This window comes from Rhinoderma darwinii, chromosome 2 (assembly GCF_050947455.1).
Source record: "Rhinoderma darwinii isolate aRhiDar2 chromosome 2, aRhiDar2.hap1, whole genome shotgun sequence".
Classification (NCBI taxonomy): domain Eukaryota; kingdom Metazoa; phylum Chordata; class Amphibia; order Anura; family Rhinodermatidae; genus Rhinoderma; species Rhinoderma darwinii.
In genome coordinates this window covers 195,541,611-195,565,068 of record NC_134688.1, presented here as the reverse complement: position 1 = coordinate 195,565,068, position 23,458 = coordinate 195,541,611, and the positions used below count along the sequence as shown (strand labels likewise).

General features: G+C 42.5%; 1 protein-coding gene across 1 annotated transcript; it reads right to left on the bottom strand.

Annotated features, from left to right (window-relative positions):
• Positions 1-4,756: 4,756 nt before the first annotated feature.
• PDCL3 (phosducin like 3) lies at positions 4,757-22,836 on the bottom strand. Its single transcript, XM_075852678.1, has 7 exons — positions 22,767-22,836; positions 22,636-22,680; positions 18,380-18,500; positions 16,503-16,593; positions 11,832-11,975; positions 8,287-8,495; positions 4,757-7,791 (listed from the first exon to the last, which is right to left on the bottom strand). Exons 2-7 carry the CDS (start codon positions 22,639-22,641, stop codon positions 7,649-7,651), a joined length of 714 nt encoding a protein of 237 aa, XP_075708793.1. The 5' UTR covers positions 22,642-22,680; positions 22,767-22,836; the 3' UTR covers positions 4,757-7,648.
• Between the last annotated feature and the right edge of the window lie 622 nt (positions 22,837-23,458).

Genomic DNA, 23,458 nt, shown 5'->3' with positions numbered 1-23,458 from the left:
CGCCACTCACAGCCCCCTGTAGATATCACACATCTCCCCCCCCCCCCGTAGAGAGCGTTACACACAGCCCCCTATAGATACAAATGAATATCCCCCCAAACGGAAATCTTTAGCAAAGTTTCCATCACCATTGAGATCAATGGTGATGCAAACGGAAGCTAAGGTTTCCATTTGCCTTTCCGTTGAGGGGTTAACCAGATGGAACCCCTTAACGGGAGGGCAGCGGTGATGTGAAGAGGGCCCATGTGCATGTGTGATACGGTTTGTTGGACCCTGTATCTAAGCCTAAGGTAGGCTTAGATACAGGGTTCAGCAGACATTATTCTTATGCAGTATAAGCTGGGGCCCTGTATCTAAGCTTAACACATGGTAGGCTTTAAAGGTTGTCCAGTCCCTAAACATTGATGGCCTATCTTCAGTATAGGCCATCAATAGCTTATGGGTTGGGGTCAGACACCCGGGAACCCCGCCAATCAGCTGTTTTGAAGGGGTTGCAGCCGCTCGTACGAGTGCTGCTTCCCCTTCATTTCCCTCACTTGCTCACACTGTGAATCGCTGACACGACCGTGTCGGCGATTCAGTGTGAGAAAGTGACCGGAATGAAGGGGAAGCAGCACTCGTACGAGCGGCTGCAACCCCTTCAAAACAGCTGATTGGCGGGGGTCCCGGGTGTCTGACCCCAACCCATCAGCAAGACACTAGAATTAAACTTACCTCTTCTTCGGCCCGCAGGTCCTCTTTCCATCAAGTGTCGTGACGTTATGCGCTGCGCACAGCGCTGTGTCAGAACCTCCGATGCGCTACAGGAAGAGGAGGGGTAAGTACTGTCAGTTACTATAGTAACAGGGGCCCGTGTAGTTTATTACATAGGCCCCAGTTACTATGGTAACTTTTCATTGATGTGTGAATGTGGCTGCCGCTAGCGACGCCCCACCGGGCATGAGGTGGGCAGTGCGATCATGTGTGGTTCGGCTGGCCATGGGCCCCCCCGGGAGCCTTGGGCCCTGGGCAGCCACCCAAACGATAATCCGCCACTGACTAGAGCGTGTGTGTCTACACCAAATTTGCAGCATAAAGCAATGAGGTTGCTTTACCACATTGCAATGCTGCAATTTTGGGAATTGCTCCCTCTAGTAACCAGCACATGGAAATGTTATAAATTAGAATCTAATTTATAATATTTCCTGACTTGTGAAAAAATTAAAAAAATGAAAACAATGTTTAATCACTTAAAGAGGCTCTGTCACCACATTGTGCAACCCCTATCTGCTATTGCAGCAGATAGGCGCTGCAATGTAGATTACAGTAACGTTTTTATTTTTAAAAAACGAGCATTTTTGGCCAAGTTATGACCATTTTCGTATTTATGCAAATGAGGCTTGCAAAAGTACAACTGGGCGTGTTGAAAAGTAAAAGTACAACTGGGCGTGTATTATGTGTGTACATCGGGGCGTGTTTACTACTTTTACTAGCTGGGCTTTCTGAAGAGAAGTATCATCCACTTCTCTTCAGAACGCCCAGCTTCTGGCAGTGCAGATCTGTGACGTCACTCACAGGTCCTGCATCGTGTCGGCACCAGAGGCTACAGATGATTCTGCAGCAGCATCAGCGTTTGCAGGTAAGTCGATGTAGTTGATGCTGATGCTGCTGCAGAATCAACTGTAGCCTCTGGTGCTGATGTGTCCTCGCTCGTCCGACACGATGCAGGACCTGGGGCAGGAAGTGACGTCACAGCGTGTCTGCACTGCCAGAAGCTGGGTGGTAACGAAGAGAAGTGGATGATTCTGATTAATCAGCATCATACACTCCCATTCCTAACGCCCAGCTAGTAAAACAAGTAAAAACGCCCAGATGTACATAACTTTAAACACTCCCAGTTGTACTTTAGAAAGCCTCATTTGCATAAATATAAAAATGGTCATAACTTGGCCAAAAATGCTCGTTTTTAAAAAAAAACAAAAAACGTTACTCTTATCTACATTGCAGCGCCGATCTGCTGCAATAGGAGATAGGGGTTGCAAAATCTGGTGACAGAGCCTCTTTAAATACTAACTGTTTAACTGAAAAAAAAAAATATATATATATATTCTAGCGACACATTCCCTTTAAGATCGTTTAACCTCTCCATGAATGGAAGTTAGGTCAAAACAGATCCGGATGGGAATAAGACACAGGGGTGGAACATAGAGGCTGTGTCCCCTTTGGGAACTTCCAACTACAGCACTGTTCACCTGTCCACATGGTCCAAAACAATTACATACATATAAAGCCGACAAGCATGAAAGGCAGTGTGACGATCGCTGATCTCAGGTCACGTCACAGGTGTGAACTACACTACTGAGTTTATTAATTTACCACATAAATCCACGCCCACCTACTCTAGATGACAGGATTATGCTAAATTACTCACATAGGTTTCCAACACCCAAATAATTGGACTCACCCTGAGGTGAGGATGAAGCACTTGGCAGCTGCATTTGGGTCAACTTGAGCTGGTACTCCCGCTCTGCCTGGCGTTCTTCTCGCTCCGCTTGACGTTCTGCAAACTCTTGATCTGCTTTGCGTTGTGCAGCTTCTCGCTCTGCTTGGCGCTCTTGCATCACCAGTTGCATCCGCATATTCGGATCACAGTTGCCCATCTTCTGGAGGATTAGAGAAAGAGAAGACTCCATACCGTTTTGAGACCTGGTACTGCTATGCCCAGCCAGATCCTGACTAGAATCTTCTGTCCGTTCCTCTGAGGCTAAAGTTTCCTGCTCTGGTCCCACGGAATGGTGGAGCTGTGCATCATCAGCCACCAACGCTTGGATCAGATCTGCTTTACTTTTGTTCGTTCCGTCCAGCCTTCTCTCCTCACAGAGGACTAGCAGTTCATCTTTCCTCTTATTTCTATACACCTCTGCCATCTTATCAGCGGTTTTTCAAAATAAAAGAAAAAACAAGGGGAAGGGAAACTGTTTTGCACGTATGTATGTTCGCTAACAAAAAGTATGCACTGAGTTCTTCCTTGTGGACTGTTGTATTATTTATTTTCAAAGATACTCCAGCCCTTAAGTGTAAAGGTTAATTTCTTAAACAAAACACTTAACGTCTTTAACCCCTTAATGACCAGCCTATTTTGGACCTTAATGACCAAGCCATTTTTTACGTTTTTCCATCGTCGCATTCCAAGAGCTATAACCTTTTTATTTTTGCGTCGACATAGCTGTATAAGGTCTTGTTTTTTGCGGGACACGTTGTACTTTTTAATAGCACCATTTTGAGGTACATATTATTTATTGATTAACTTTTATGAACTTTTTTTTTGGGGGGGGGGGGGGGGGGGGAATAGAAAAAAATATGAAATTCCGCCACTCTTTTTTGCGTCCTAAATCTACGCCGTTTACCGTGTGGTATAAAATAACACAATAACTTTATTCAGCGGATTGTTACGATTGCAACGATACCAAATTTGTATAGTTTTTGTATGTTTTACTACTTTTACACAGTAAAAACACTTTTTTTTCTAAATTATTTGTTTTTGTGTTTCCATATTTGAAGAGCCGTAACGTTTTTATTTTTTCGCCGATGCGGTTGTAGGAGGGCTTTTTTTTTTTGCGGGACGGCTCGTAGTTTTTATTGGTACGATTTTGGAGTAGATGCGACTTTTTGATCACTTTTTAATCACATTTTTTTAAAGTCAGGATTCACAGAAAACAGCAAATTTTCTGTCGTTTTTTATTTCATTTTTTACAGCGTTCACCGTGCGGGTTAAGTAATGTAATAGCTTTATAGTCGGGGTCGTTACGGACGCGGCGATACCAAATATGTGTAACTTTACTTTATTTTGGTTTTTCAATAGTAAAGCAGTTTGTAAGGGGAAAAAGTGGGTTTTTCATTTTTATTTCATTAACTTTATTAAACTTTTTTACTAGTCCCACTAGGGGACTATAATATGCGATTCTGCGATCGCTATTGTAATACTTCTGTATTGCAGTGTATTATGCCTGTCCAGCATGATCTAGCAGGCATTCGCTCCAGGCAGACCTGGGGGCCTTTATTAGGCCCCCGGCTGCCATTGGAGACACAGACACTCGGCGATCGTATCGCCGGGTGTCGGTGGGGGAGAGAGGGAGCTCCCTCCCTCTCTCCAAAACCACTCAGATGCGGTGCTCGCTATTGAGCACCGCATCTGAGGGGTTAAACGGGTGAGATCGATTCTAATATCGATCTCACCCGGCAGAGCAGGGACGCTCCTAGCCCTCAGCTGCCTCTGGCAGCTGAGAGCAGGGAGATTTGACAGCTCCCTGCTCTGTTTACTTATTCCGATGCCGCGACGTAAAAAGTCTATGGCATCGGAATAAGGCCCGTTAGTGACAGACGTAGAAACACGATGGACCGGTCACTAACGGGTTAACAGTGTAAGTAACAACAACACTATCCCACCGCTGCCACCAATCTGTGACGATCGCCGATCTCAGGTCACGTCACAGGGGTGAACTAGACTACTGAGCTTTTAATTTACCTCATAAATCCACGCCCACCTACTCTAGATGACAGGATTATGCTAAATTACTCACATAGGTTTCCAACATCCCAATAATTTATACCACATTATGCTACCACCACCTATACTTATCTAGGCAATAGGGGCCTACGTCTCAATGTTCCCTTAACACCAGTTCCTATAACACAGGTTATCTAAATGGAACATAAAATACAGGTAACGTTCCTCACCTTCGGAAGATTAAGTTCTGTAAGACTACAAGGAAGAGACTTATAAATATTTCAAATTTAATACACAATAGTGCAGTGCAATACAAAAAAATAGGTGGCAGATTAAAAGATGAAAAATATACATACAGTTACAATGCAATCAGTTTATGAAGATAAAAGAAACAGAACACAACCTTACTGATGTACAGCGGCGATATCCTGGCTGTGGGGACAGCTGAAAATACGGGCAGTCACTCCAACCGAGATATGGATCCCCAACGGCTGACACTGACCCTCACTTCTCCTGGCATTTTTAAAGAGGCTCTGTCACCAGATTATAAGTGCCCTATCTCCTATATAATCTGATTGGCGCTGTAATGTAGAGAACAGCAGTGGTTTTTATTTTGAAAAACGATAATTTTTGAGCAAGTTATGAGCTAGTTTAGATTTATGCTAATGAGTTTCTCAATGGACAACTGGGCATGTTTTTACTTTTTGGTGTTGTAAAGAGAAGTGTATGAGGCTGACCAATCAGTGACCTACACTTCACATTGTTCCAGCCCAGCATGATCCACAGCAGTGTGATTGTGCAGTGAAAGACGTAAACACGCCCAGTTGCTAAAAAACACAATACACGCCCAGTTGGAAATAAGAGAAAACACGCCCAGTTGTCCATTAGAAAGGCTCATTTGCATAAATATAAAATTGCTCATAACTTAGCCAAAAATGATCGTTTTAAAAAAAACAAAAAAAACGTTACCGTTATCTACATTGCAGCGCCGATCACATGCAATAGGGGATAGGGATTTGATAATCTGGTGACAGAGCCTCTTTAAACTCCGTTTTTCCCTCCAGTTCACTGGCTGGTGATGTCACTGAGAGGAGGCTGTTCACATGATAATGAAGCGTACTTCTCCCATTACACAGTTGTATTTCTATAGAGAAACATAAAAGTGGTCATGTGTCCTTGCAGGAATCCCCTAGAAATATAATATTACCTGCATTCACCTGTGCAGAAATTTACCAACCAGGAAATATCAAACACCACTATAATAGGCCCATGTTTTTAGCCAACATCCAATTTCAGGTACTTCCTCTGGGTGTATGGATGTGAATTTGACATATATGTGAGGGCTATTTCCCCTGATTATAACTAGCTATGTGGGTCACTACAAATATCAATTATGATGGGGTTTGCCTTGATGTATCATATTTTCTTTGAAACATGTAACAATGGCCTATGCTTACCTTGTCCGCATGGCAGACACCGCAGGCAGCCATTTGCATAGCTTTAGATGTTTGGTCAGGATGTGTGGGCAATTACCTCCAGCCCTAGGTGAGAATGCTATCTAAGGTTAGATACAAGCCCTGGTGACAAATTCTTAATCAGCACATCTCGCACCTTGGTGAGGAAAGGGCCAATTAAACATTTGTCAGACAGTGAACGTCCTTTGATGGCCAAAGATCTGCATTTCTTCTGTAAATCAGTTGTATCTTCTGTGTCAGAAGGAGTTATTAACTGACCTCCTAATAACCTTACTTTGATGATATTACCTAGAACACCACAGGCAGTAACAAAAGAAACCCAACCCAAACCCACCCCCACGAACTTGAGACTGGTTTCCTACCCAAATGCAGCAAAAAACAGAAACAAAACTACACGGCATGCTTAAATGGTTAGCAAAGGGGGCAACCCCCTTCCCCTAGAATGCAGCAAGGATACATAAAGCCAATAGGCTCAATAGAGCTGCGACATGGAAGTCAGGAGTATTACGGCAAAATGCGTCTCTTAATAAAGCTGTTGCACCTTACTCCAGCGGAGCAGACAGCGAAGACTGGCGTATGAAATGCCAGTCTTAGCAAATCTGCCCCTTTGTGTTTTTCTCTTGATGAATAGGTCCTCTTTAATATTGATGGACTATCCTCAGAATAGGTAATAAATATTTGGTCGGCGGGGGTACCTTATTGTTTACACGGGCATTGTGCCGTACATATAGTTGTGGCTTAGTCCGAATCAATTGAAACACGGCCCCTACGTTCTGCTGATCGGCAGGGTTCACAAGGGTTGGACCCTCACCCATCAAATTTTGATGCCTTATCCTGAGGATACCATATTTAAGTCGCAGAAAATCTGAGGTGCACATTATGGTCATAAGAAACAGGTAAATGGGTTTGTAGTTGTGAGTTTAGGATAAAATTGTAGTCTGACTGCACTGAAGCTGCTTAACCTTATAAATTACATTGGTAATACGACGTGAGCAGTGATTTTTAGTAAAAAGGGGTAAAATTTGACAGTTTCTACAGTTATCTATTATTGCCTGAAAAGAAAAATCGTACGTACACCGATAACTTTAAAATTAAGAGCTTTATGACATTCATTTAGGTGACAAACCAATTGACTTATTTAGGCCTATTGAACTTGACCGTATTTTCGCAGCCGCAATTTATCTGCTCTTTTGCGGACTCATTCTTTTTTACGGCCCCATGCACACGACAGTGATTTACACATATCGGTGCAGGGGCCACATTTGCGGACTGCAAAAACTCAGGACAAGTCATTTTATGGTCCGCAAAGGCCGCAGATCAAGGCAAAGATCGATCGTCAATTTCTCATTTTTACCTATAGTGTTGTCATCGAAAACAACAACCTTCACAGACCAACCATGAATGACGTCATTCAGAAAGTGGCCATCTGTAATGACTAATGTATGGCCAGCTTTACTGTGCATTAACATGGCACTTACAACTCCTATCTGATAGGACACATTACTTAATGCCATGATCTACATTAACTGCAGGACAGAAAATGTTTACATCATTTCATGTATTTTATGTTTGTAGGATTTTAGTTTATTTGCTTTACTCCTTGCTTGAACCATCCACGTATATGATCCACACATCAGATCATTCATTTTAACATAACTGTACAAAAGTAAAAACAAAAGCTTAGAAATTAGTCCTCGTCTGAATCAAAGTCTTTGGTTGTAACAATAGAACTCCTAATGGAAGACATGAGCTGGTCCTGAATTTGTTGTCGAGGGTTCTCCTCAAGGTCTGTCTTGATGGCTCCAGATTCTGATATTTTCCATTCTAATTCTATGGTAAAAGAAACAAGATTGTTTAAAAAAAAAAAATTAAGAATATAGAAATGGTTGAATATAGCTTATTTAGGCTTCGTTCAAACTTGCGTCTTTTCTGTTGAGCGTCCATTTTTGACGGACAGAATAGTATAGCATGTTGCTCTATCCTCTCCCAAAACAAATGATAAATGACAAACCCGTTAAAAATCAATAAGAGTTACAAAAAACAAAACAAAAAAAAAACACCTGTAAAAAGGGAAGCCATTGCACCATAGTGACCTTACAGACTTAACGTCACCTATGTGTTTCCAAAACATACATAGGCTTCTCTTCACGGGCTGAAGCAATAGCACAAATTATCCAAAAAGACAACCCAGAGAAGCAAAGTGACTGTACCCCAATTCCTTCTCAAATAAGTGTAGCTTATTTTATTATATAGGTTAGTAGCTCAACCAAGATGTCAAATATAAGGAGAACGAAGCTTACAAGATCATTACAACAGTTCACTTACCATCCCGTGTCAGATTCATGCCACCAAACACAAGTGGTCCTATAAACTGAGCACGGATTTCCCCACCAAGATAAACAAAGACAGTAGGTAGGTTCTTGTCAGGATAGTTTGGTATACAGGTCGTTGAAATGGCTTTTACAAATTTCACATCTTTAAACTTTCTAGCAAGAACAGCTAGGTGTTGGTTTATTAACGTGCAAAGAGGAATTCTGGAAAACAAACAAACATGGACAAAAGATTCATTGGTGGACAATTAGAAAACACAGACAGCACATATGTATCATATACTGCAGATCACTAGCAATTGGAATAGCTGCATTTCAGGACTTTCCACACAAGGGAAACTACTTTGACCTTGACAAAAGTATCCTGTATCATATACAAGGGAGTAAAGTCACTCATAGATGTAGCTTATACTGCACGGCTATCATGCTAATCATTAAAGAAGCACTCCAGCAATTGTTCTTGCCCATATGGTGCAGCATAAGCTATTAAAGAATACTGTCAAAGTTCTTGCCTTTTATAAACCTATTTTAGTTGATGTGCCATTTTTTGGGTTGTCTGTCATCTTTGTTCCTTCTTCCCCTGATATGGTTCCCCCAATACAGCCTACATTTCCCATAATGCTTCTGGCTTTACAGAGGGGGCAGCGTCTCTCCGCACTGCACTTGATGCACTTAGATAGGACTCCGAGCAGAGCAAGTTATAGATCAGTGACATAGAATTTCTGTCCTCACACTGCAGTCTCAGTGTATTCCTATGTGGTTTTTATCTGGTCTCCCTGTTTTTTGCTTGTGTATGTTTTCCCCATGTCACTTTTTACACAGGAGGCAGTGAGAAGCAGCATCTCATAGTAATACACTGGACTCTGCACACAGCACTCACAGATAGTATAGACAGGCAGTGTGAGCCAGGGGAGTTTTAGAACTACAGCTCATCATTAGATTAATCCATACATTATATCACTGCAATCCTGCTACCTTAGATAGGGAAGAAATAATCTCTTCAATAGCACTCTATGCTTGGGGGACATAAACAGGAACAAGGAGGGGGAACTGGGTGGGTAGGAATGGGGGTCTCAGATTTGCCAGGAGGGATTGGATGGGCGATAATGTAATCCTGTAGTTCACAGGAAGTCAGCTACACAGCTCCTACAAAAAAGAGAGTATGGTCTATTCTGGTGGTCAGACAGAGCCTTATGACAAGGGTTCAAAATGTATAGATGCAACGTAGCTGGGAAGAATAAATTGCACTGCTAGAATAGTGCTGTTGAGCTAGCGTTAGATGTGCAAAAAATAAATAAAAATAAAATTAGCTGGAATGCTTCTTTAAGACAACTGTTCACAAATTGTGGACATATTATACATAGGACTACTCTTAACTCTCTCGCATCGTCACATACATATCCATTCAGAGTAAGGGTTCACGCATCCACATGTACGTGATGGTGATCACGCAGGGGACAGAAGCTGTACCTGCGCAATCACCCACGCAATCACCCACCGGAGGACGGCTGTGATTCGCATATCATATGCCTGTGCATTTTTCAAGAACAGGCAGTAATGTACAGTTAGACATATGATAATACATTATGTTTGAAAATAGAACTTCTAAAAATAATAGTCCAAGGGGACTTAAAAAAAAAAAAAAAGTTAAAGAGGCTCTGTCACCAGATTTTGCAACCCCTATCTCCTATTGCAGCAGATCGGCGCTGCAATGTAGATAAGAGTAACGGTTTTTGTTTTTTTTTTAAAAACGAGCATTTTTGGCCAAGTTATGACCATTTTTATATTTATGCAAATGAGGCTTGCAAAAGTCCAAGTGGGTGTGTTTAAAAGTAAAAGTCCAAGTGGGCGTGTATTATGTGCGTACATCGGGGCGTTTTTACTACTTTTACTAGCTGGGCGTTCTGACGAGAAGTATCATCCACTTCTCTTCAGAACGCCCAGATTCTGGCAGTGCAGACACACAGCGTGTTCTCGAGAGATCACGCTGTGACGTCACTCACTTCCTGCCCCAGGTCCTGCATCGTGTCGGCCACATCGGCACCAGAGGCTACAGTTGATTCTGCAGCAGCATCAGCGTTTGCAGGTAAGTAGCTACATCGACTTACCTGCAAACGCCGATGCTGCTGCAGAATCAAATGTAGCCTCTGGTGCCGATGTGTCCTCGCTCGTCCGACACGATGCAGGACCTGGGAAAGTGACGTCACAGCGTGATCTCACGAGAACACGCTGTGTCTGCACTGCCAGAAGCTGGGCGTTCTGAAGAGAAGTGGATGATACTTCTAGTCTCAACGCCCAGCTTGTAAAAGAAGTAAAAACGCCCCGATGTACGCACATAATACACGCCCAGTTGTACTTTAGAAAGCCTCATTTGCATAAATATAAAAATGGTCATAACTTGGCCAAAAATGCTCGTTTTAAAAAAACAAAAAAACAAAACGTTACTCTTATCTACATTGCAGTGCCGATCTGCTGCAATATGAGATAGGGGTTGCAAAATCTGGTGACAGAGCCTCTTTAAATACTAAGTGATCAAAAAATATCCAGAGCAGAGAAGAAGAAAAAAAAACACGACAAAAAAAAAACCAAGAATATAATATAATTTATTTAACCAAAGTATAAAACAAAAACAAAACCTATACTTGTTATATATTACCACACTGATCTTAAAGGTGGTATCGGGTGGTAATATTACCGCCTTAAAGGAACAGTGTCATCACAAATTATTTTTTTATATGTTAAAGATGTTAGTGCTTTATTAAAAACGTTTATATTTATTTGTGAGTTTGTGTTTTACTTTTTCTTATTTTTACACTTTTTCTTCCCTATGGGGGCTGCCATTTTTTGTTCCATTTCTGTGTGTGTCGATTAACGACACATACAGACATGGAATACAGCAGCCACCGTCCCATAGGGACTGCGAACGGCTCCCGTCCCATTCACTTGTGTGTACGGCGTCTGTGTGGGAACTGCGCATGCGCCGCTCCCACACAGTCCAATTTGAAATTGGCGCCGTCCGGCGCCATTTTCCTGTGGACCGGAAGTCGCGGCCGGACAGTAATATTACTACTTCCGGTCGCGGCTTCCGGACTTGTGCACTTGGACCAGCGGCAGGAGCAGGTAAGAGATTTCAATGTATGTTCGTGTTTGTGTGTGTTTACTACTGTATGTAAACCTACTACACTGTGTGTTAGCTCAAAAAATGGCGACACACAGTGTAGGAGGTTACACCGTTCAAACCCCTCGTTTATCCCGGCACTAGCCAGGATAAAGGAGGGGGGGATGCTGAGAGCTCACTAGAGCGAGGGCTTTTTACCCAATTTTGCAATGCTGCAATTTTGGGAATAGCTCCGTCTAGTGACCAGAAATGGGTAATACTATAAATTAGAATTAATTTATAATATTTCCTGACTCGTGAAAAAAAAAAAATTTGAACAATGTTTAATTTAAAAAAAACAAAACATGTTTTTTTGGCAACACATTCCCTTTAAGTCTTCTCGCTTATTTTCTCAGATCAATGCAGGAGCCATAAATGCTTACCCTGGTTTGTAAAGATGCAAAATCACCCAGAGATCTTTTCTAGCGTTTGTCACCTCTTGTATGTAGTCTTGTCCAGAGATCTCCAACACCTCCCCAAACTTATTCTTTATTTGGGCTGCTTGCCACTGAGCCAGCCTTTGCTTCCTGTAACATAGGTGCACATATAAACAATATGGTTTAAGACATACTCAGCGAATCTGCAAAATACACAATTACACATCATCTAAATGAGATATTCCAAAACTCCATTCACTAGCATAGTATCAATTTGACATGGATTTTTAGTGCAGAAGCCGCACTGTAACTCTGCAGCCTCTGACCAGACCTTAAAGGGGTTGTCCCACCACATCAACTTCTCACCTATGCATAGGATAGATAAGTGTTTGACCGCTCAGGGTCCATCCTCTGGGACCCCTGCCCATCAAGAGAACAGGCGTCCCGAATCCCCTTATGAAGGGTGCAGCAAGACACGCACGCTCCCTGCCACTCCATTCGTTCTCTATGGGACTGCCGGAGATAGCCGTGTACAGAGCTCAGACTTCCCCGGCAGTCCAATAGAGAATAAATGGAGCGGAAGGCCAAGTGCGACCACCAGCCATCAAACCCTTATCACCTATCTTGTGATAAGTTGTTGCGGTGGGAAAACCCCTTTAAAGGGAATGTGACGCTAGAAAAAAATTTTTTTTTTTTTTAGTTAAACAATTAATGTATAGGTGATTAAACATTGTTCTAATTTTTTTAATGAGTCAGGAAATATTATAAATTAGATTCTAATTATAATATTTCCCAGTGCTGGTCACTAGATGGAGCAATTCCCAAAATTGCATGTGGTAAAGCAACCACATTGCTTTATGCTGCAAAATTTGAGAAAACTCACTCGCTCTAGCGCTCTCAGAATCACCCCCTCCTTTATCCTGGCTAGTGCCGGGAGAAACGAGGGGATTGAACGGTCAAACCTCCTACACTGTGTGTCGCCATTTTTTGAGCTAACACACAGTGTAGTAGGTTTACATACAGTAGTAATCACACATTAAAACACTTACATACACAGAAATAACTCACCTGCTGCAGTCGCCGCCGCTCCCTCCGGTCTGTCCGCTCCGTCTGCTACCGCCGCTCCAAGTGCACAAGTCCGGAAGCCGCGACCGGAAGTAGTAATCTTACTGTCCGGCCGCGACTTCCGGTCTACAGGAAAATGGCGCCGGACAGCGCACAGTTCAACTTGGACTGTGTGGGAGCGGCGCATGCGCCGTTCCCACACAGACGGCGTACAGCATGGTGGATGGAACGGGCCCCGTTCGCATTCACTATGGGACTGTAGCTGCCGTATTCCATGTCTGTATGTGTCGTTAATCGACACATACAGAAATGGAAAAAAAAATGGCAGCCCCCATAGGGAAGAAAGTGTAAAAATAAAAAAAAAGTAAAACACAAACACACAAATAAATCTAAAAGTTTTTAATAAAACACTAAAATCAAACTGATGTAAAAAATTTTTTTTTCGTGACACTGTTCCTTTAAGTGTTTCTGGAGGATCTCAGAGATGGAGACACATGAGATCAAGTAGTGATAGCGGTAATCCAATTCAAGAAAACTACAGTCAGCCACTCCACAAGGGTTGCTTACAGGAAACAACTGGTTATATTCTATGGCACAAAGGTTTAAGGGGTAGGCTTCGCTCACATCTGCGCCAGGGTCCCGTTCAGACGTTCCGTAGTCGCCCACGCTATTTATGATTCCGTCAAAACAACGGAACCCTTGCACAACGGAGACAAACGGAAGCCATTGGCACAGGATCCGTCATCATTGAAATCAATGGTGATGGAAACGGAAACCTACGGTTTCCATTTGTGTGTCAGGGCTCCGTTCCGACGGAAAGCTCAGACGGAACATCGGAACGGAGCGCTAGCGCAGATGTGAACAAAGCCGCATTATTATCGAATAATGTTAAAGCATATCATTAGGGCCTGCCACAACACTGTGATCGGTGGGACCTCTGGTGTCCCTATCGATCAAGAAGAATTAAGGAAAACAGAAGAATAACTTTTTTACCCTTTTTGATTTTGGCCTTAAATATAAATTTCTTTACTGGGAAAACCTAACATATCAATTTGATATGCCATAAATGTCAGATTGTTGGTGGCTTGACCACTGGTATGCCCACCAACCTAAAGAATGGCAGTGCCCCAGTCAACAGAAAAGAGATGGGTGGATGAAAGCGCATTCACAGCATGATCGTGAATGGGATATATAGACATAGTCAAGTGAAGGCACCAGATAATACAAAACTCAGAAGTCTCCACGAATGTGTGCCCAAGTTCGGAAGTGCAAACCGTACACTATGTAAAGCTGCACTGCTCCTTAGGGCATTAGATCATGTTAAAAATAATCTTCACAATGTGTTAAGACGACTTTTTTGATGGGGCTGTCCGGTTTCCCCAACCATTATATATATATATATATATATTTATTTAATACGTCCCCTGATGATTAATTGTGCATGGGGGTCCCACTTCTCACACCACTTGCAGTCAGCTGTTATAACCAGAGAAGCCACCAGCTAGTCTTATTTGTTTCTGGAGCAAAATGAGGTATTACACGGCGACCACTGAAACTACTCGTCTCTAGATGAGCCAGGCCCTACAGAGGTAGAGATGCTTTCTGCAGAAGACCTCTGCTCTGGCAGAATGGGACCTGGGTGGGGCTTTAATGGCCACCTGAGGCATGTCCGGTCAGAAAATAACAGACATTTTATCACACTTATATGAAATTATGTATTAAATAACAATCACCAAGGAATCGCTTCCAGAAGAAAAAAAAAAAAAAACATCATACCCTTGGAATTTTCTCCCAATTATTTACTCATGGAGTCACTTAACCCCTTAATGACCAGCCTATTTTGGACCTTAATGACCAAGCTATTTTTTAAGTTTTTCAAACGTCGCATTCCAAGAGCTATAACCTTTTTATTTTTGCGTCGACATCGCTGTATAAGGTCTTGTTTTTTGCAGGACAAGTTGTATTTTTTAATAGCACCATTTTTAGGTACATATTATTTATTGATTAGCTTTTATTATCTTTTTTTTGGGGGGGGGAATAGAAAAAAAAATCTGAAATTTCGCCACTCTTTTTTTGCGTCCTAAATCTACGCCGTTTACCGTGTGGTATAAATAACACAATAACTTTATTCAGCGGGTTGTTACGATTGCAACGATACCAAATTTGTATAGATTTTGTATGTTTTACTACTTTTACATAGTGAAAACACTTTTTTTTCAAAATTATTTGTTTTTGTGTCTCCATATTTGAAGAGCCATAACGTTTTTATTTTTTCGCCGATGCAGTTGTATGAGGGCTTTTTTTTTGCGGGACGACTTGTAGTTTTTATTGGTACCATTTTATAGTAGATGCGACTTTTTGATCACTTTTTATAAAAAAAATTTAAAGTCAGGATTCACAGAAAACAGCAATTTTTCCATAGTTTTTTATTACATTTTTTACGGCGTTCACCGTGCGGGTTAAATAATGTAATAGATTTATAGTCGGGGTCGTTACGGACGCGGCGATACCAAATATGTGTAACTTTTTAACTTTATTTTGTTTTTTTAATAGTAAAGCAGTTTGTAAGGGGAAAAGCTGGGTTTTTCATTTTTTTTAATTAACTTTATTAAACTTTTTTTCACTTTTTTACTAGTCCCATTAGGGGACTATAATATGCGATTCTGCGATCGCATTTATAATACACTGCAATACTTTTGTATTGCAGTGTATTACCGCCTGTCCGTTTAACACGGACAGGCATCTGCTAGGTCAAGCCTCCGGCATGATCTAGCAGGCATTCACTCCAGGCAGACCTGGGGGCCTTTATTAGACCCCCGGCTGCCATTAGAGACACCGACACTAGGCGATCGTATCGCCGGGTGTCGGTGGGGGGGAGAGAGGGAGCTCCCTCCCTCTCTCCAAAACCACTCAGATGCGGTGCTCGCTATTGCGCACCGCATCTGAGTGGTTAAACGTGCGAGATCGATACTAATATCGATCTCACCCGGCAGAGCAGGGACGCTCCCAGCCCTCAGCTACCTCTGGCAGCTGAGAGCAGGGAGATCTGACAGCTCCCTGCTCTGTAAACTTATTCCGATGCCGCGACGTAAAAAGTCTATGGCATCGGAATATGGCCCGTTAGTGACCGACGTAGAAGCACGATGGGCCGGTCACTAACGGGTTAAAATTTTGACGACACTTGCAGGGGTAATTTGAAAATTACAGTCAAAATGTTTCTTTGGTACCACCTGTTGCCGTCTGTCCTGTGCATAGCCTCAGTGATGTAGCCATGTAAAGTCAGGTGGTCTCACCATCCAATCACTGCAAGAGTGGGGATGCTTCGTCCATAGTGACATCAATGCCCCACAGCAGCGATTGGATGATGTAGTCAGGTGATGTTATGGATGAAACATCAACAAGGCCTAGTCTTTACACAGGCCCAATGGGGATCAGAGCAAAATTTTAGAATGTTTTTTAGGATCAGGAATTGGGTTGCTTAGGTCAACATCCAAACATTGTTGTACTTGTTTTTAGAAACAAGTTCCAGTAGATTAGATGAAATAACAGCCAAGTTTTAAGCAATATAAGGGGGGTTCAGGTTTCGGTTTGATTAGCTGTAGTAAAGCTCACTTGTATAGTTCTATGGCTCTCTCATCTTCCTCACTAAATTCATCCTCATTCTCGTCAAGTTCTTCCAGCGTCATGTCCTCATATGTTTTCACTGAAACAACAAAATACAAAAGAATTCAAGCACAATCTAAATAAAACATTTGCTTAGGTCCCGGCTATCATATACTGTACCAGTACAGTAGATATTTACAGTATACTGCGCCTAGAACTCACGGTGGTTGTAGATCTTGATCTGTCTTCTAAACGTTAAAAGATTTAAAGCCTAAGTTGTGAATATTCATAAATCAAACATTCTCAAGTCATTGAATTAACATTATTTCCAGGAAAACCTCAGTCAAGATTCTGCCCCTGTGTAAAGGCGGTATTTCCCAATGTAATTGGAAAGGGCTTTGTGGCATGTCTACGACACCACATTAATGCGGTCACAAGAAATAATCACATAATTGCATTGTATACTGACAGCCACGGGAGTAAGAATCGTCAAATGTATTAAGAGGCGTACACCTCGTAATAAATTTGTCAAATCTTATGTCTGAACTACAAAGTGATTTCTGGTATAATTTACACAAATATCTGACATAAATTATAGCAAATATATTGGTCCGTGGGTGGCCGTGTCCCCTCTCGCTAAGCCCCACCCACCTAAATAAAGAGACAAAAGTGAAAATCAGCAAAAGTCTGCTAATTATTATTATTTAGCATCCAGAAGTTCTGACCAGATTAGTTTGATTTCTGTGCTAAAAAACTATATTAAAGGGAATGTGTTGCCAGAAAAACATGTTTTTTTTAAAAAAATTAAACATTTAGTGTGTGGGTGATTAAACATTGTTCAAATTTTTTTTATTTTTTTCACGAGTCAGGAAATAGTCAGGAAATATTATAAATTAATTCTAATTTATAATACTACCCATTTTTGGTCACTAGATGGAGCTATTCCCAAAATTGCAGCATTGCAACAATGGGTTAAAAGCCCTCGCTCTAGTGAGCTCTCAGCATCCCCCCCCTCCTTTATCCTGGCTAGTGCCGGGATAAACGAGGGGTTTGAACGGTGTAACCTCCTACGCTGTGTGTCGCCATTTTTTGAGCTAACACACAGTGTAGTAGGTTTACATACAGTAGTAAACACACACAAACACGAACATACATTGAAATCTCTTACCTGCTCCTGCCGCCGCGGCTCCCTCCGGCCCGTCCGCTCCGTTTGCTGCCGCTGGTCCAAGTGCACAAATCCGGAAGCCGCGACCGGAAATAGTAATATTACTGTCCGGCCGCGACTTCCGGTCCACAGGAAAATGGCGCCGGACGGCGCCAATTTCGAATTGGACTGTGTGGGAGCGGCGCATGCGCAGTTCCCACACAGACGCCGTACACTGAAGTCAATGGGACGGGAGCCGTTCGCAGTCCCTATGGGACTGTGGCTGCCGTATTCCATGTCTGTATGTGTCGTTAATCGACACAGACAGAAATGGAACAAAAAATGGCAGCCCCCATAGGGAAGAAAAAGTGTAAAAATAAGAAAAAGTAAAACACAAACACACAAATGAATATAAACGTTTTTAATAAAGCACTAACATCTTTAACATATAAAAAAATAATTTGTGATGACACTGTTCCTTTAAGCCATCCATCACGGTTACCAGCAGATCTTTTAAAATAAACTAAATCAATGGAATCTTTGGACAGAATTTGGAACGTGTGGCATGATATATAAACTGCAATCATATACTATAATCTCAGTTTGTTTGACATCTGACAGGTTTGTATGGAAACGAAAGATTCAGAAAAAAAGGTTGACAAAGTCTCTAAAACATGAACAAGAAGGAGTATAAAGAAGATTACAAATACGGAGTACGATTATTACCCCATCAAGTACTCACCAACTGATTGCTGCTTCAGGATCTCAGCTTCTTCCTCTTCATCCTCTTTCGGTACCTCCTTGGGAGGAAGGATACCTTTTCTGCGTAAGATGTCATTCCATTCTGTATCTGCATTAGGGTCCTGAAGTGAAACGGATCTGGTTAAACTCCACAAATGTAATCACACGACAGACTAGAATTCAGATACAATCAGACAATGTTGGTAGTACAATGAAAAAAATCCCACTTCAGACATTTATTGCAGTGCTACAAGAATAGATGGGGGGGTTCCACCTCTGAGACCTTCACCTATCAGAAGAATGGGGGGCCATTGATCCCCGTTTTGCAAAACAAGTCAATGGTGGCCACATAAAGAAGACCAAACGTGCGAGCAGTGAGAACTGCGTAATGGTCAATTCAGATTTTCAGTGCACAACCTGCAACAAAGTACGGTACGATGCAGTGAATGGGGTGTTAAAAAGTCCCATTCATACTTGATGGAAAAAACCTGGGTATGCTCTGGATTCTTAAATATCCGGCCTGTCTTACATGTCGCAGATTCCTTCCGGACTTTTGCAGTAAATGTCGTTTTGTTTTTTAAAACCTGCATGCAACGCAGCAACACAGGGGGGTAATTTATCAACTTTTCTACACCAGTTTTGTGCTGTAGAAAAGTCGCAAAAGCCCCAGGACTTTTATTACCCCTGCGTTTGCCACTTTTGTGGAAAGAGAGCGTGGCTTCCAATAAGGGACGTGGCCACAGCAGCCCAACAAATTTATTATAATCTACACCACAAAACTTATGTAAATTCTAGCAGAAATCTACGCCAGCTCCTAGCTGCCATAAATGGAATTCTATGGGGCATAGCAATGCAGAGGCCCCCATTGGAAAAAAACTATGTACTGGCACTAGGCAGTATCTGGATGTGACACTGCACTGATGACATTGAAGTGCTGTATCACATAGAAGGACATGATCAGCACCTAGTATGAGCGATGCTGGACTGAGGAGTCACCCAGAGTAGAGGAGAAGAGAGTGCGGTTTTTATATTTTACAGCCAATGTCGGAGGAATGGATGGCACATGGCCCGGCGACACATTGTGGGACATTCGCCTCTTAATAAATGTGCGGTATTTTACTCCAGCTTTTCTTTCCATTAAGACTGACATATGAAACCCCAGTCTTAACGAATTGCACCCACAGACTTCTGCTTGGTTTCCCTTGAGGAGGTGCAGCAGGAGAATTGAACACTTGCTTCCAGATTCCTATACAGTTTACAGATGATCATTGGGGGTCGCAGCAGCAGGACACCCTGTATTGAGCTTATTGATTGTCCAAAGCAGAAAACCCTTTAACCCCTTAATGACCAGCCTATTGGACCTTAATGACCAAGCTATTTTTTACGTTTTTCAATCGTCGCATTCCAAGAGCTATAACCTTTTTATTTTTGCGTCGACATAGCTGTATAAGGTCTTGTTTTTTTGCGGGACAAGTTGTATTTTTTAATAGCACCATTTTGAGGTACATATTATTTATTGATTAACTTTTATTAACTTTTTTTGGGGGGGGAATAGAAAAAAAAAAAATCGGAAATTTCGCCACTCTTTTTTGCGTCCTAAATCTACGCCGTTTACCGTGTGCTATAAATAACGCAATAACTTTATTCAGCGGGTTGTAACGATTGCAACGATGCCAAATTTGTATAGATTTTGTATGTTTTACTACTTTTACACAGTAAAAACGCTTTTTTTTTTCAAAATTATTTGTTTTTTTGTCTCCATATTTGAAGAGCCGTAACGTTTTTATTTTTCGCCGATGCGGTTGTATGAGGGCTTTTTTTTGCGGGACGACTTGTAGTTTTTATTGGTACCATTTTGGAGTAGATGCGACTTTTTGATCACTTTTTAATCAGGATTCACAGAAAAAAAATTTCCATCTTTTTTTATTACATTTTTTACGGCGTTCACCGTGCGGGTTAAGTAATGTAATAGATTTATAGTTGGGGTCGTTACGGACGCGGCGATACCAAATATGTGTAACTTTTTTTACTTTATTTTTTTAATACTAAAGCAGTTTGTAAGGGGAAAAAGTGGGTTTTTCATTTTTTTTAAATTAACTTTATTAAACTTCTTTTTTTACTATTCCCACTAGGGGACTACACTATGCGATCCTCCGATCGCTATTATAATACACCGCAATACTTCTGTATTGCAGTGTATTATGCCTGTCCGTTTAAAACGGACAGGCATCTGCTAGGTCATGCCTGCGGCATGATCTAGCAGGCATTCATTACAGGCAGACCTGGGGGCCTTTATTAGACCCCCGGCTGCCATGGGAGACACTGACACTCGGCGATCTTATCGCTGGGTGTCGGTGGGATGAGAGGGAGCTCCCTCCCTCTCTCCAAAACCACTCAGATGCGGTGCTCGCTATTGAGCACCGCATCTGAGGGGTTAAACGGGTGAGATCGATACTAATATCGATCTCACCCGGCAGAGCAGGGACGCCCTCTGGCAGCTGAGAGCAGGGAGATTTGACAGCTCCCTGCTCTGTTTACTTATTCCGATGCCGCGACGTAAAAAGTCTATGGCATTGGAATAAGGCCCGTTAGTGACCGACGTAAAAAGACTATGGGCCGGTCACTAACGGGTTAATGTAAGGCTGGGCGATTCATCAAATTAAATCGATTAATTCACCCTCAAGGACTCGCACGATTCTGTTTAACAGAATTGTAGAATAGATTCTTCAGTGGCGCCGCCCCGCCGTCTCGTCACTTCCTGGTCTGCCGCTGTTCCCTACAGAACTACTGTTCTGTACTGAAAAAAAAATCATTCCGCACAGAACAGCAGTTCCAAGGGAAAGCAGGGACTCCTAGTACATAGCCACACCACCCTGTAGATAACACCACAACCCCCCCCCCCGTTATAGATTGCGCCGCTGTAGCTTCCACTAGGAGTTGAATCCCCAGCCAATGTGTCGGCCACCTCTGGCCGGGTATTCAGCTTCTAGTGGCAGCTACAGCGGCGCAATATACAAGGAAGGGGGGTGTAATCTACAAGGGAGCGGGGGTGCGCTCTACAAAAGAGGCTGGTGGTGCTGCGATATGCAAGGGGGGTGCGATCTACATGTGGGGGTGAAATCTACGTGGGATTGCTATCTGCAAGAGGGTGTGGCACTTTCTACATGGGCATTGTGGCACTATATTGCTGGGCTGGCACCATGTGGGCACTATCACTACACGTGGACACTGTGGCACTATATGTGGGCACTGTCACTACATGTGGTCACTATGGCACTACATGTGGGCACTATGTGACTATCTACCCTGACAAATGAAATCCATCTTTTTTTTTTTTACGCCAATGAAAGACGGACAGACGGACTGGAAATCGATGAGAATTTGGAGATTTTGATGCAAAATGGACATGAAAAACTGACAATTGATCAGTTGTTAATGGCCATGTCCCGTGATCGGGCCGCGAAATCCGGCTGACACACGGATCATTATTCATGGTCGTGTAAATCCGGCAATGTCGGAGACCGGCTGCGGGGGTGACGGGCAGAGAGGGATGTTAGTGCATGGAGTGCATCATTGATTATAGATTCTGTTAACCTGTTCCCTTCCGGGAGACACAGAAGTTATAATCAATTCAATATACATTTTTCCAATGGTATTTATGATAAAATAAAGCATATACAGAGGTTAAAAGTTGTGAAGTTATGTACGACAATTATAGCAATATATGTTAAAAAAGTTATTTATATAAAGAAAATGTATTAAATTATCTCTGGGTATTACTGATAAACAGAAAAAAAAAAAGAAAAATAGAGACTCAAATCGAACATCGCCAAGTGTTGAATATAAATCGAGATTTTATTTTTTGCAAATATCGCCCAGCCCTGTTGTAACTGTTATGTAGCTCCATGATCAGAAAGAAGAAGTGACAATGGCCCGCTCGGTTATGAGGTCCGATCAGTAACAATTCCTCATTCATACCATGAAAAACCAACATGGCAGAGGAGTATGGAGCGGCCAGGAGTCGCTTATTTTGGCCACTTATAGGTGGAGCGCTACTCATACGTGTCCTTGTTATAAATGAGCCTATACTTGGAGAGTGGACACTCCCTGGACATCACAGCAAATGTAAGGAGGGAACCATGACAGACTTCAGCCTAATAATCCTACCGAAGTCCTACTAAATACTGGACACATTCTGAAGTAACGGAGATGTCACCGAGAAGAGGCACCTCATACAATCCGGGTTACTGCCCTTACCTGCATGGTAAATCCCGAACACGACCGTAGCGCTCCTTCTTCTCCCTACAGACAGGAACACCGTGAAAATAACGGTCAGGACGGATTCTGACTGGAAATACTCTCAGTATTGATAATCTACCATACATTACCTGCTACTCAGAGCTCACACACGCGACTGGCGGGGGAAGCTATTCTTTGTCACACTGCATAGGACTTCCGGTCTCTCACGATCTCCATATAAGGAAGTGCAGTGTAGTATAGGAAGTTGTGTGTGTGACGGGAGCAGCTGTGCTGGGGCGGTGTGCTGTAATATACCGCCCCCATGTCTGTATGAATCATGTAAGGACACTGCGCCCCTAGTGCTATATTACTCTTCAGAACAGTTGTCAGAGTGGTTGTCAGGGACAATAAAGTGTATAAGGGTTATCGAGAGGGGGAGGGTGGGTTCATGTAAAGCTGTAGACATCCTCCAAACAGGAGAACCCCTTTATTTGTCCTCTGGGGGTGTGCTCACGCCTTGCATTGTGTTCCGCTGTGGAAAGTTTAACAATGTATGCCTATGGACAAAATATTATGCAACACATAAACAAGAGTTAGGCCGGGTTCCCACGTAAACGCAGAGGAATTTCTGCAACGGAATTCCACAGCATTTACAATAGCAGAAAAGTGGATGTGATTTAGAAAATCTCACGCCCACGCTGCGGAAAGAAAACGCAGCATTAATAAAGTGTCCTGCGGTGCAGAATTTTAATCCGCAGCATGTCAATTTATGCTTTGTTTTCGTTGATTTTCTGTAGCGGGTTTTCCCCATTAACCCTTAGTGTCTAAGCCTGTTTTGGCC

Coding starts and splice junctions, on each gene's coding strand:
- PDCL3 (XM_075852678.1), bottom strand. Junction 16,594..18,379: donor CCTGAAGCAGCAATCAGTTG/GTGAGTACTTGA, acceptor TTGTTGTTTCAG/TGAAAACATATGAGGACATG. Junction 8,496..11,831: donor TTGCATCTTTACAAACCAGG/GTAAGCATTTAT, acceptor TTTGTTTTCCAG/AATTCCTCTTTGCACGTTAA.